Source organism: Rhineura floridana, chromosome 4, assembly GCF_030035675.1.
Source record: "Rhineura floridana isolate rRhiFlo1 chromosome 4, rRhiFlo1.hap2, whole genome shotgun sequence".
Taxonomy (NCBI): domain Eukaryota; kingdom Metazoa; phylum Chordata; class Lepidosauria; order Squamata; family Rhineuridae; genus Rhineura; species Rhineura floridana.
This window is the reverse complement of record NC_084483.1, coordinates 190,416,132-190,430,874: the sequence shown is the minus strand read 5'-3', so window position 1 is coordinate 190,430,874 and position 14,743 is coordinate 190,416,132. Positions and strand designations below refer to the sequence as shown.

At 44.6% G+C, this 14,743-nt stretch overlaps 1 protein-coding gene across 4 annotated transcripts in view; it reads right to left on the bottom strand.

The window, feature by feature from the left end:
• Positions 1-233: 233 nt before the first annotated feature.
• The window catches only part of MSH2 (mutS homolog 2), a 105,396-nt gene continuing 90,886 nt past the window's right edge, over positions 234-14,743 (bottom strand). For all 4 annotated transcript variants that reach the window (XM_061625640.1, XM_061625641.1, XM_061625642.1 and 1 more), the window contains 4 exons: positions 11,185-11,389; positions 9,415-9,662; positions 7,675-7,847; positions 234-1,124 (listed from right to left, as the gene is read on the bottom strand). In XM_061625640.1, the coding sequence (XP_061481624.1) occupies positions 954-1,124; positions 7,675-7,847; positions 9,415-9,662; positions 11,185-11,389 (797 nt within the window). In that variant the 3' untranslated portion in view covers positions 234-953. The remainder of the gene's footprint in view (positions 1,125-7,674; positions 7,848-9,414; positions 9,663-11,184; positions 11,390-14,743) is intronic.

The following is a 14,743-nucleotide window of genomic DNA, read 5'->3' as shown; positions in this document are numbered from 1 at the left end:
GGGACTCAATTGACCCATACACATTTGTTGCTTATAAAACATGAAATACGGCTAATCTCATGTCATATCTGACCAGATTTCAGGAGAGTGCTTCAATTAATATGGTTGCAGTATGACACTGGGAGAAGATTTCCATTCACAGTGAGCAGAGTCTCCAATTCTATTTTCTTGCTGTTACTTATTTAAATATTTCTGTATGAAGTGGAAATAAAATAAGGGATAAAAATCCAAACTATGATGTATTGCATTTATTTAGGGGCAACAATTTCAAAGTTAGAACACTGTAGAATTATATTCAACATACCCATAAGCATCAAGTTCGTCTTTAATGGGAAACATTATTTTGTTGTGCCTATTTAAAACAGTGCCTACCACTATGATAGGCACAGGTTAAGCATTTAAAGTCAGACTGGATGGTGAAGTTGTATGACTGCTTTTGCTTCTGAGAAATTAACATGCCTTATGATACTTTGGGGGAGGGGGGAGACGATTCACTCAATATCATAAAGAAGGAGACTGTTCGGCTATTGTTACAAACACCTACATTTCAGCCATAAAAATTGAGACAAGGGTTGTTTCAGAGGTAACAGCAAAACTTTACAAAACAAGATGAGGAAACAGCTGTTGATTCTGTTGAGGCCAGTGTATAGGCCAGAACCAGCAGTTCTGCAACAACTTTCTCCCCATAACATTTTAAGTAAGGCAAAACATATGGTGGGACTTCACTGCATTGCAAATTTCCCAAACCACTTTGCTGGGTGTTGCTGACGCGGGTGGAAAAATTCACGATGTGACATTATCACATCATGTGTTCTGCCTCAAGTTACAGGGGGGAAAGAACAGATGAGGGCATGGCATGATCGCCTTTGCCAGCGGCCTCAGTTTGAGTGTAATGTGTAGTTCCGACTTGGAAAGCATGAGACCAAGTGACCTCTTGTTTAGATCTCCTCACGTCACGCAACAACTTTTGTTCTGGAAATGATTTCATTTACAAAGCTGTTGTTTTTTGCCAAAACTTCATCTTTTAGTTGCTTCAGTTTGGTTCTGATGTCCTCTTCAGACATGTCCGTCAGTGGCATTGCTTTCACTTTAGAAAGGAAATCCAGGATTATTTTTTCACCTTCCTGAAAATGAAAAGAAAATGATGTTCAGCTTTTGATTTCTTACTTCCTAGATTCCTTTACAGCAGGGAAACCTCAGGCCTGGGGTCAGGGGGGCAAAAGTGGCCCTCAAGGCCTCTTTATCCAGATCTCAGGACTCTCCCTAGGCAATGCATACTACTGAGGCCACATCCACCTATAGTCACATGGTGAAAGGCCATAGCTCAGTGGTAGAGCATCTGCTTTGTATGCAGAAGGTCTCAAGTTCAATTCCTAGCATCTCTAAGTATGACTGGGAATGCCCCCTTTGTGAGCCCTAGAAAGCTGCCTTCTGGTGCCTCGACAAATGGAGATCTGCATCGGGAGGCGAGGGTTGGTAGGCGGGGAGGGGGTGTGGCAATTATCTATCGGGAGTCTTTGATTTTTACCAGACCTCCTCTCCACGAAACCACGTTTGTTGACTGCATGTACTGGAGGTTGGGCCCAAAGGGCAGTTTAGGAATTCTGCTTGTGTACCGCCCACCCCGCTGCACTGCAGACTCCCTGACCGAGGTGCTTGAGGTTGTCGCAGATGTGCGGGCTCTGTCCCCTAACCTAGTGGTTTTGGGGGATTTTAACCTGCACGCTGAGGCAGCTCTCACAGGAGCTCCTCAGGATTTCTTGGAAACCATGACTTCCTGGGAACTGCACCTTAGTAATACGGGGCCCACCCATGTACCCGGTCATGCTCTTGACCTTGTGTTTGTCTCGGGAGGGGATGGAAGTGCTCTGAAAATAGGGGCTGTTGTTGTTAACCCCGTGTCATGGTCAGATCACTATCTGGTAAATATAGATCTCTCATTGCCGCACACCCTCCGCAGGGGACAGGGACCTATTAGAATGGTCCGTCCCAGGCGCCAGATGGAGCCTAAGGGATTCCTGAATGCACTGGGAAATTTGGAGTTGTCTGAAGGTCACCCGGTCGAAACCCTGGTGATGGAGTGGAATAGGGAGATCACCGGGGCAATTGACCAGGTGGCTCTGAAACGTCCTCTCCCCCTGAATAGAACTCAGACTGCGCCCTGGTATACTCCACAGTTGCGGGGTCTGAGACAGGAGGTGACGACTAGAGCGCCGGTGGCGGAAATCGTACTCTGAAGAAGATCGGACACTGGTTAGAGCAGCAATTGCAGCCTACCAAGTGGCAACGAAGGCAGCAAAGAGGGATTTCTTTGCTGCCTCTATTGCATCCGCAGAGTGTTGTCCCAGGAGGTTGTTCCAAGTGGTCCGAAGCCTGGTCGGTCCAGTTGTGCAGGAACCCATGGAACTTTCTAAAGCCTCCTGTGACACATTTGCTAAACACTTTGCTGATAAAATTGAGCACCTAAAGAGTGCGATTCCGTATGCCGTGGATACAGGAAGTGTGCCAGAGTCGGCCAGTTGCATTCCGGTCTGGTGGGATCGGTTTCAGCCTCTTCCCTCTGAGGAAGTGGACAAGGTGCTCTCTACTGTGAAGCCAACCACTTGCTTGTTTGATCCTTGCCCTACATGGCTCATTTTGGGCTGTAAAGAGAAACTGAGCAAAGGGATCAAGGCAGTGGTGAATGCTTCTTTAGAAGAAGGTGTGGTGCCATTAGCCCTCAAGGAGGCGGTAATAAAGCCCATTCTGAAAAAGTCCTCCTTGGATCCCCAAGATTTAAACAACTTTCGCCCAGTTTCTAATCTTCCATTCTTGGGCAAGGTCATAGAGCGAGTGGTGGCCGAACAGTTAAAGACACACTTGGATGAAGCAGATTATCTGGATCCATTCCAGTCTGGCTTCAGGACTGGTCATGGAACTGAAACAGCTTTGGTCGCTATGGTGGATGATTTAAGGAGGGCGTTGGATAAAGGAGAACATGCATTCCTCGTCCTCCTGGATCTCTCAGCGGCTTTCGATACCTTTGACCACGGTATCCTTTTAGATCATCTGGAGAGAATGGGAATGGGGGGCACTGTTCTACAGTGGTTCCGTTCCTATCTCTCAGACAGACATCAACAAGTAGCATTGGGGGATAAGGTCTCGGACCCTTGGCCTCTCAATTGTGGTGTGCCACAGGGTTCTATCCTTGCCCCCATGCTATTCAACATCTATGTAAAGCCGCTGGGAGCCATCATCAGGAGATTTGGGCTGCGGTGCCACCAATATGCGGATGACACCCAGCTCTATCTCTCATTTAAGTCCTCGCCAGAGTTGGCTGTGGAGACCATTTCCAAGTGCCTGGAGTCAGTAAGTGAATGGATGGGAGGAAATAGGCTGAAGCTAAACCCTGACAAGACCGAGGTACTGCTCGTGGGAGACAGGAAAAGATTAGGAGCTTTAGACCTGGTGCTCAATGGGGTAAAACTGCCCCTGAAGGACCAGGTCCGCAGCCTCGGGGTCATTCTTGATTCCCAGCTGTCCATGGAGGCTCAGGTTTTGGCAGTGAGCCGGGCAGCTTGGTTTCAATTACATCTAATACATAGGCTGCGACCCTATCTGCCTGTCCATCTTCTCCCACGGGTAGTACATGCCCTGGTCTCCTCTCGCTTAGACTACTGTAATGCGCTCTACGTTGGGTTACCCTTGAAAATGGTCCGGAAACTGCAGCTGGTACAGAACGCGGCGGCACGTTTGATTACGAACAGCCGTCGCCGCGATCACATCACTCCGGTGTTATAAGATCTACACTGGTTACCAGTTGTTTACCAGGCCCAATTCAAGGTGTTGGTACTAACCTTTAAAGCCCTATACGGTCTCGGCCCAGCTTATCTAAAGGAACGCCTCCAGCATCAACAAATATGCCGCCTGACTAGATCAGCCACTCAAGACCTTCTCTCGGTCCCACCAGTCAAAACAGCTAGACTGGTGCGGACCAGAGAGAGGGCATTTTCAATCGTGGCCCCCACCCTCTGGAACTCTCTCCCTTATGATCTCCGCCATGCCCCCTCCCTGCCAAGTTTTCGCCAAGCCTTGAAAACCTGGCTATTCAGGCAGGCCTACAAGATCCCTGGGGTAGCCTAATTTTATTGGTTTTAGCTCTGGGTGGGTTCGGTTTCATTTTATATTGTAGTTCTTGGGTTTTTATGTAGTTTGTATGTTGTATTTTACTTGATCTTGTACGCCGCCTAGAGTGGCCGCTTGTGCAGCCAGATAGGCGGCCTAGAAATAAAATTTATTATTATTATTATTATTATTATTATTATCATCATCTTGTATTGTGAATGGTTCTGGTCGCCTCACCTCAAAAAAGATACTGTAGAGTTGGAAGAGCTTCAGAAAAGGGCGAGCACAACGATAGGGGATGGAGTGACTGTCCTATAAGGAAAAGTTGCAGCATTTGGGGCTTTTTAGTTTAGAGAAAAGGCAAGCAGGAGGTGACGTAACAGAAGTGTATAAGAGTATGCATGGCGTGGAGAAAGTGGATACATTATTCCCCCCCCCCTCATAACACTAGAACTCATAGACATCCAATGAAGCTGAGTGTTGGAAGATTCAGGGCAAACAAAAAATATACTTCTCATGCAGCACACAGTCAAACTATGGAATTTGCTCTCACAAGAGGTAGAAATGGCCACCAACTCGGATGGCTTTAAAAGATTAGTCAAATTGATGAAGGATAAGGCTACCAATGGCTCCTAACATGCTGGTTATGCTCTGCCTCCGTAGTCAGCAGAGGCAGTATGCTTTCGAAGATTGGTTCCTGGAAACTGCAGGAGGGGAGAGTACTTCTTCGCTCAGGTCCTGCTTGCAGGCTTCCCATGGCCGTCTGGCTGGCCACTGTGAGAAGAGCAGCTACTAGGCTATTTCTTAGACACTAATACTGCATTAGTCTCACACTAGAAATAACAATTCCAACAATTAAGAATTTGTTATCAATGATTTAAACTATAGAAAATGACAAATTAAACAGACAAGATACCCAGACTTCCTGGATTCAGTTGTTGTTATGTGCCTTCAAGTAGACTATGACTTATGGTGACCCTATGAATCAGGGACCTCCAAGAGCATCTGTCATGAACCACCCTGTTCAGAGCTTGTAAGTTCAGGTCTGTGGCTTCCTTTATGGAATCAAGTCACCTCTTGTTTGGCCTTCCTCTTTTTCTACTCCCTTGTTTTTCCCAGCATTATTGTCTTGTCTAGTTAATCATGTCTTCTCATTATGTGTCCAAAGTATGATAACCTCAGTTTCATCATTTTAGCTTCTAATGATAGTTCTGGTTTAATTTGTTCTAACACCCAATTATTTGTCTTTTTCACAGTCCATGGTATCCACAAAGCTCTCCTCCAACACCAGATTTCAAATGAGTTGATTTTTCTCTTATCTGCTGTCCAACTTTCACATCCATACATAGAGATCGGAAATACCATGGTCTGAATGATCCTGACTTTAGTGTTCAGTGATATATCATTGCATTTGAGGACCTTTTCTAGATCTCTCACAGCTGCCCACCCCAGTCCTAGCCTTCTTCTGATTTCTTGACTATTGTCTCCATTTTGGTTAATGACTGTGCCAAGGTATTGATAATCCTTGACAAGTTCAATGTCCTCATTGTCAACTTTAAAGTTATATAAATCGTCTGTTGTCATTACTTTAGTCTTCTTGACTCCTACTTTAATTGGGATGGGATGCTTCTGGTTATCACAGAATATATCCACTTTGGTGGCCATACCCAGTGATTTGTACAAGTCCTGATAGTCCCTAACACTACATATCTGATGAGGTGGGCTCTAGTCTGCAAACCAATAAACCTGTTCATCCTTTTTAGGTGCAACAAGACTATTTTTGCTGCAGCAAACTAACACAGCTACCCATTTGGAATTTAGCTCATAAAGCATTATTTATAGTTCTGTTTTATAATGTTCAGCATTATCTAGAGACTGCAGTCATTGATGAAAGGGGTGGCATCAACCTAATTGAAGAAATTAAAGAACAAATTTGAATGCCTAAAAGGATTACGCATTAAACACACATTGGTGAGTGAGTTTTGCAAGCCAGTGCTTCAAGAACACAGAGAGTATCATCTAGGCAGTTTTTAATGCAGCAGCAATAGTTCACCAGCAAATATTCATCATAAAGCAAGGAAGCCACAGTATGAAAAATTCTCACTGGTGCAATAAACTAACTTCCTGTTTTTGGTAGAGTTCTTCCAGGGAGCTCAAAGTGGTACCAGCCTTCCAATAAACTAGAGTGAATAAGAGACAGAGCAGGTGGGGGGGAGACTGTGCGCTATACATCCTGTAAAGCAAGGACAGGGAACCCTTTTCAGCCCAAGGGCCACGTTCCTTTCTGGGAAACCTTTCAGGGGCTGCATTCCAGTGATGGGCAGGGCTGGAGGTCAAAGTAAGCACAGGAATGGATGTGACGCTGGACTTGGTATAGTAGGTTAGCCAGACAGAGTTAACTGTGAGAACTGACACAACTCCCTGTTTGTGCAAAAGATGGGAAAAGGGGGCAGGGACAGAGAAGGAGGTTGTGTGTCAAAGAGATGCTGGGAGGTGGGTGAGAGAGAAGAAGAAGAGATTAAGGAATTGAAACAAGGGATGGATGAATATTCTCCCTGCAACTAATATTGACACAGGGTTGTATTCAACTAAGTCCTACTCAGAGTAGGCCCATTGAAATTAACGAACCTAAGTTAGTAATTCCCATTAACTTCAATGGGTCTACTCTGAGTAGGACTAGCAGTAAATACAACCCATGTATCCAAGATGTGTGCTCTCATCATCTACATGTATTTTACAAAGCACTTCTCCTATGAGCCCTTTTAAGATCTTCATTTAAGATCACTATTAGGAACTCCACTCCAAGAACTCTCTTTTCAAGAGCTAAAAACTCTCAATGGTGAAAAACAGGAGTTCTTTCAGTGGTTGCCCCGGCTTTGCACAATGACCTCTTCCAAGTGGTCCAACCAGCATTTTTCTTTCTAGAAGGTCTTTGGGTAAATGGGAGATGAAATCACACTTTGGTCCTGGTAGTGCAGCTGTCTTAAGGTTTCAGTGTTCCCAGCTGCAGCATTTACATTCTGTTTCTTTTAAAACCATGACATGGTTTTAAAACTGATATCATGATCCATCTTGAGATATTCTGTTTTATAACCCTCCATTTTTTATTATTTTGATAAATTTTATGCCAATTTGTTTTTAATGTCTGATTTTATTGGTGTGTGTGTCAGTTTCTAGGCAGCAGGCTAAGACATTTTTATTTACGCAGGCAGGCAAGTGAGCCTCTGATGTGCTGCTCATCTTTTATAGCAGGGTGAGGTAGGACGTGTCTTTCTTATTGTATTGTTGGATGAGCGTTTTAGGAATTTGTATTGTATGCAGTTTTTAATTTGGCTTTTAACTGATTTTACAAACAAGTCACTTTGAGACTTTTTTATATGAAGTGATCAATAAATGCAATAAATAACAATGTTGATGTTTTTATGTTGCTGTTCTGTTATTAGATTTTATATCGTTTTATGTAAACAGCTTAATGGTTTCTGTCAACAAGTGGTATATAAATCTTGTAAATAAACTATGGAAAAGCAGGATATAAATGATTTCAACCAATAAATATAAGGGTTAACAAACCTGCTTCTCTGTGTGGCATCTCTTGGCTGCTGGCTCTTCATCCTCCTCCTGTGGATTTCCAATGTTCTGGAACTCCTCCAACTCCAAGGCCTTTGCCTTGGCATTCTCTATCACATGTTTGGGAAAGGCAGCCAGCTCTGCTACATGAATACCAAAGCTCTGGTCGCAGGCCCCTAGAAGAAGAAGCACCACTGGCGTCAGTCCTCAAAAAGGGGCAAACACGACAACTTGTGCGTGGGTCCTGACTTCTAGCAGCCAAACAAAATCCGATTGATCTTGAGGCTGGACAAATCTGAAACTCAATCTGACTCAGGGGATTTCAAACACTGCTGCAGTGAACAGCACTAAGGAACAATCAATTATCAAACTGTGACAGAAGTCCAAAAAGGAAAAGGTCCATTTGGGGTTGCATTACCAGAAGCGTCATCTGCAAACCATTAAAAGTAATTTGTGGAGGGCAGGGGCAGAAATTGGAAAATATTTAGAGGGCAGAAACGGAAAAGGGTATTGCAATACACACCACATCCAGTCCAGATGCAGGCCACCACTGAACATCTTGCAAGGAGGAAAGGGAGTTGGGAAACCTCTACTTTTAGTTAACTGTGACTTCCTATGTCATTCAAACCGGGAACAATTGTTAACACTAACCATGGTTGTTTCGACAAACCAGCTTCTTAAACTACAGTTTGAAGTAGGCTTGTTTGAAACTAACCAGTTAGTGTTAATTAACCAGTTTGCCCTCCAGAAGATATGGCAAACTACTAACTAAAAGCAAAAGCTTCCAACCTTCTGGCCATGTGGAAGGGATGGACGAAATACAAGTCCAGGAGGAGGCTAGGTAAAGGGGAAGGGATCCTATGACCCCCAGGTGATGTTGGACTCCAGCTCTCATCATCCCTGCCCTCTAGCTATGGGAGCTGGAGTCCCACGACATCTGGACGACGACTGGTTTTCCGCCCAGACGCTAAACCATGTTTTAGAGTAACCTTCCCCAGCCTGGTGCCCTCCAGTTGCCGTTGGGACTCCAACTTCCATCAGCCCCAGCTAGCATGGACAATGATAAGGAATGATGGGAGTTGTAGTCCAGGCAGTCTTAGAGCAACATCCAAATGTGCCTACACTCTCAGACCATGGTTAGCAAATTGCTTCAAATCCCAGCTTCCCATTCTGATTTGCAGCTAGAGATGTGAAGGCCTGGGGGGGGGAACTGAAAAAAATCAGAAAAAAACACATTTTCCCACTGATCCCCATTTTTTTCTAGAAAACACACACACACACACACACAAAGAAAAATGGGGGGACAGGGAAAAATCTTATGTTTTTCCAGTTTTTTTCTCGGCCTTCACATCTCTATTTAAAGGCACTCATGGTTTGGTTATTCATGCGAACTTCTAACCATAATGAAATACTGTATCAGCAACAAGTCATATAAGGAAAGGAATAATTAGAGCATAGTATGAACAAAGAGGGGGAAATGTGCAGATTCTGCGACATACAAAAAGTTGTCTTGGAAACAGCCATTCAACTTCATGAAGAAGGAACTGTATATTTGTTCTACAGCAACTTCTGCCATCTCAGTGCCATCCTGGTGTTGGGACTACAATTTCCATCAACCCTAGCCAGCATGGCCAATGGATGATGAAAGTTGTGATCCAAAACATCCGGACAGCAACAGGCTGACAAAGACTGTTTGTGACTACAGTAAATGAGGTTGATTTATTCTGCCATAGTGCATCTCACCTTTTTTCACGCGATACAGCATCGTCAAGGTTTCCTCTGTGGTTAGCGCTGTGACATGCAAGTTATTCACAGTGGAAATTTGGTCGGCAAGTACCGTCAATTCATGAAAATGAGTAGCAAACATACAAAATGCTCCAATTTTGCTGGCAATATATTCTGAGATTGCCCATGCCAATCCAAACCCATCGTATGTAGATGTTCCTCTCCCAAGCTCATCAATAATTATCAATGAGTTTTCTGTTGCAGTTCTAAAATAAAAGACATTTTATTGGTCTCTAATTTTAAAGTGGTTAAAACTGGTACAGCTCCAAAACTAAACAGCCTAGCAAACACATCACTGCAAACATCTAAACCATCAAGAATACACAAATGCTAAGTTATAAATGTTACTTTCACAAATCAACACTCCTCTCATTCAGTAGCCCCCTCCAAATATCATTCCCTCTATATTTCCAAAAGTTCAGAGGTGAGTGTGGACCCCGCATAGGCCAAGCACCCCAAAAACAGCCCAATGAGGACTGAATGTGCTCAGTAGCCACAGCATGTCAATAACTGAGTGTTCTGGAGAGGAGGATGAAGAACTAAGTGGGAGGGGAAATGTAATGTAGTGTCCTGGAGAAGGGCATCACTATCTGACTGAACAACATTGAACCAAGAGCACATCAAGCTGCAGCATTTTGTTGTAGGACCCACTTATCTATTTATTTATTTGTTTGTTTGTTTGTATCCCGCCCTTCCTTCCGGCAGGATCCCAATACTGGTAGAATAATCCCGGGCATATCAGTTTGGAAGCAAAATGAGTCCCCCTTGAAGTAAAGTAGAGGTTTTCTTTCTACATACTTGGGGATTCCTCAGATCACGGGTGGGGAACCTCTAGCCTCTGGACCAATCACGGCTTCCCAGGGGGTCTCGTTTGGCCCCCTGAGGCCATTTCTCCCAAACCATGTCATCGGGTGGAAGGGACGGCAGGTTCTAACCCTGCCTTGGCTGCATGATCCTGTTCCAACAGGGAACAAGATTGTGGAGCCAAGGCAGCAGGATGGTGCCCTTTGAAGCAGCTCCTGTGTGCAAGCTACTTCAAATATGCTTTTTAGAGGCTTTAAGACACCTCTTGTGCTCCCATTTGTTCAAATGAAGGGGCTGTCTTAAAGCCTTTTCCAAGTCTCCCTGCACTATCCTTAATTCTTTGCAATCAGGGAATTGAAGAGGGAGGGGGGTAAGACTCGGAAAACACTTTCCCAAATCCCCCCATCCCCTTTAAGTCCCCGATCACAGGGAATCAAAATAGCAGGTCTGAGGCATATAGGCCGCTCTGAACCTGAGCCCTTTAGCACTATATATTACCTAGAAAAGGGGGGACGACACCTAAACAACGGTACAATGCTCATGTTTACGCCTGAACAGACAAACTCCTATCAGAGAGAAGGGCCGCAACTGACTGGGAGAACATCTGCTTGGCATGCAGAAGGTCCCAGGCTCAATCCCCGGCATCTCCAGGTAGGGCTGCAAGAGACCCTGGTTTGAAATCATGGAGAGCCACTGCTGCCTATATCGCTGTGGACAATACTGATCTGGATAGGCTAGAGGTCTGACATGGTATAGGGCAGCTTCCTATGTTCCAGTAGATGAGGCAACTATGAAAGATAATTTGTCCTACACGCAAAGCAGATTATGAACACTTTGGAAAGTGGGGAGCAGGTCACTAAACTTGCAGAAATACTTTTGCACCCTGCACATCTTCACCAACAAAAGCCAACACAGCTCTCTTACCTAAGGATGGAAGATGTCTCCAACATTTCTGCCATGAAGGTAGAGACACCTTTCAGCTGATTGTCTCCAGCTCCTACCCGAGCCAGTATACAATCAACAATGGTGATCTCGGCGGAGTCGCATGGCACAAAACACCCAATCTGGGCCATAAGAACAATCACCCCGGTCTGGCGGATGTAGGTTGATTTCCCTCCCATGTTTGGTCCTGCAGAGCAAGAATTACCAGGAAATGAAACAGCACTTCAAAACATGAGCCAGGAATGCCTTAATATCAGCAACCTAATATTCACTCTTGTCATTTTATTTTTATTTATTTATTTTTATTTATTTATTTTAAAGCATCTCTAAAAACACTTAGTATTTCAAAAATCTGCAAGCAGTGTACGTTATATGTTCAATATACAAACGATATCCATTAAAGTAAAATACAACCTAAAACCAATAAAACAGTAGCATAAAAACATACAAAAGCAAATAAAAAAGAGATTCAGGGAATTTGTATGCATAAAACAGAGTCCTATTTTATGGGTCAGGGAAAGACTGGGAAGAATGATAGGTGTTCACAAGACATCCGAAGCAACTGGTGGTTGCTGCTTCACACGGGGCAGAGGAAAGGGGATTCCACAGTACAGGGGCAACAGCAGAAAATACCCCACTCTTGGGTCACCACCCTATGGTATTCTGTAGGGTGTGGTGCCACAAGAAGAATTTTCCCAGACGATCTATGGTCTTCAACCATAGTTCCCCAGATGCTGTTGGACTACAACTCCCATCATCCCCAGACAGCATGGTTACTGGTCAGTGATGATGGGAGTTGCAGTCCATCAACATCTGAGGACCCAAAGTTGAAGAACACTGATCTAAGTGACTTTGCAGGTCTGCACAGGGGCACGTCGTCTTTTAGGTAACCTGTTTCGAGTTCTTCAGGGCTTTACATGTTAACAACAACACTTTGAATATGATCTGGTAGCTGATTGGTACTCAATGCAGTTCCCTGAGCATTGGGTGCAAAAGAAGAAAAGTATCCAGCCCCTCTTCAGCTAGCATTAGGACTTACCCCTAACCCCATTGGCGGGGAACCTTTTTCAGCCTGGGGCCCACAATCTCTTCTAGGCAACCTTCGGAGGGCCACACACCAGTAGTAGGTGGGGGCACAGGCAAAAGCGAGCAGAACATAAATGCCAATTTTATCTTTGTAAAGCAAGCTCATTTCTACACACACTTGCACACCCCTCTCTGTCCTCCATCAAGGCGAGCAAGAGGCATGATCAGGGTTCAAGGGCACATTCCAGCCAAAAAGCACTCAGGGTGTGAAGCAGAGCCAGTGAGGGGTCTGGCCTGGGGAGAGTTCCAAGGGCCAAACAGAGAGGCCTGGAGGGCCGCACTTGGCCCCCAGACCTGAGATTCCCCACCCCTGCCTTACTCTCATGGAAAGGCAGATTGGTCATCTTCCACACATCTTTCTAAGGAGAAGGTATTTTGTAACCATTGCTACATTTAGCACGTCCCTAATTTAGCTTTTGAAAAAACACACATCATCGTGACACATATAAACCAACGAAAATCAATGAACACCTAATGGTTAGTAGTTATTGTTATATGCCTTCAAGTTGATTTCGACTTATGGCAACCCTATGAATCAGTGACCTCCAACAGCATCTATTATAAACCACCCTGTTCAGATCTTGTAAGTTCAGGTCTGTGGCTTCCTTTATGGAATCAACCCATCTCTTGTTTGGCCTTCCTCTTGTTCTACTCCCTTCTGTTTTTCCCAGCATTATTGTCTTTTCTAGTGAATCATGTCTTTTCATGATGTGTCCAAAGTAGGATAACCTCAGTTTCATCATTTTAGCTTCTAGTGATAGTTCTGTTTTAATCTGTTCAAACACCCAATTATTCGTCTTTTCGTGGACCATGGTATGTGCAAAGCTCTCCTCCAACACCACATTCCAAATGAGTTGATTTTTCTCTTATCTGCTTTTTTCACTGTCCAACTTTCACATCCATACATAGAGATCAGGAATACCATGGTCTGAATGATCCTGACTTTACTGTTCAGTGATACATCTTTGCATTTGAGGACCTTTTCTAGTTCTCTCACAGCTGCCCTCCCCAGACCTAGCCTTCTTCCGATTTCTTGACTATTGTCTCCATTTTGGTTAATGACTGTGCCGAGGTATTGATAATCCTTGACAAGTTCAATGTCCTCATTGTCAACTTTAAAGTTACATAAATCTTCTGTTGTCATTACTTTAGTCCAACGTTATAATCAGCAGTGGCCACTGCTTGCCAATTAAGACCTGGCCAGCAACTAATTTTTAACACAGGCCACATTTTAACTGAGCACTGGCTGAATCGCTAGCAGCAGCCGTGAACTAACCTGCTAACGCACACTCATGCAAGTCAGTGTACAAAGCAGAAGGCAAAGGGCTCCTCTTCCCAGTGTGCATAGCAACAGAAGTCTTGGCAAAGCCCTTCCTTTACTGTAGACTTCCACTGCTGCTCCAAGCTGACTCGTGAATGATGAGCTGATGTGGGTAAGGCCAGAACTCTGCCAAAGCTTCTGTTAATGGACATGCTGGGGTGGAGGGGGTTAAAGAGCCTTTTGCCTATGTTCTGGCTTGGGAGGACCATAAGAGGACAAGGAGGGTAAGGGGCTATCCTGGGGGCGCGATGGGACAAGCCAGGGCCAGATTGGATGTCTGGGTCACCAGTTGTATGTCCCTCTTGCGAACTCAGAAAGTTTTTACATAATCAAAAGAATTTATAATTTTCAAGTTGTGAGGTCAAAAAAGCAAAAGGACCACCAACGAAAAGAAGTTGAAGGGTGTTCATAAAAAGGCACTGGGGATTGACTTAAGCTGGAGTAAAGGTAGGGGGAGATGCTCCTACCTGGAAGTTCCTGGCAGAGGAGTTGAAAAGGAGGAACAAAAGAAGTGAATTGGAAACAAAAAGGAATAGGCTGAAACAGGAGGGGTTTACTCCAGACTTCTTTCACAGTGGCTCAGTTTGCATGTAATGCTAAGCCAAACCATGAATTAACATAAGTGCACAAGTGTGTAGGGTTCTGGGAGAGGAGATCACAGCTGCTTTGCTCCTCCCCCAGTTCCTTGCTGCTGCTTTGAGCGAAACCATGGCTTGATTCATCCAAACCTGGGCTCATGGTTTGGCTCGTCCCAGACAAACCACAATCTGTAACAACAGTCTGCAATGGTTTCCAAATTGTTTTTCCTACAGACCATTTGAAAATCGCTGAGGGTCTTAGCAGACCTCTTAATGACATTTCTGCCTGTTGTGGTCATTGTAATGCGCTGTGCTAGGTGCCGTACAATGTTCAATTGTATTTTTACCGACATGAAGTGGACCACCTGAATAAAGCTCACAGACCACTGGTGGTCCATGGACCACACTGTGGGAACCTCTGACCTAAATGAAGCTCATGGTCCACTGGTGATCTGCAGACCACACTTTGGAAAGCCCTGACCTAATGGTCTGTGGACAAGATTTTGGAAACTCCTGTTCTATGACTCACCGCTCTTGGTTTGTCTGGGAGCACTCA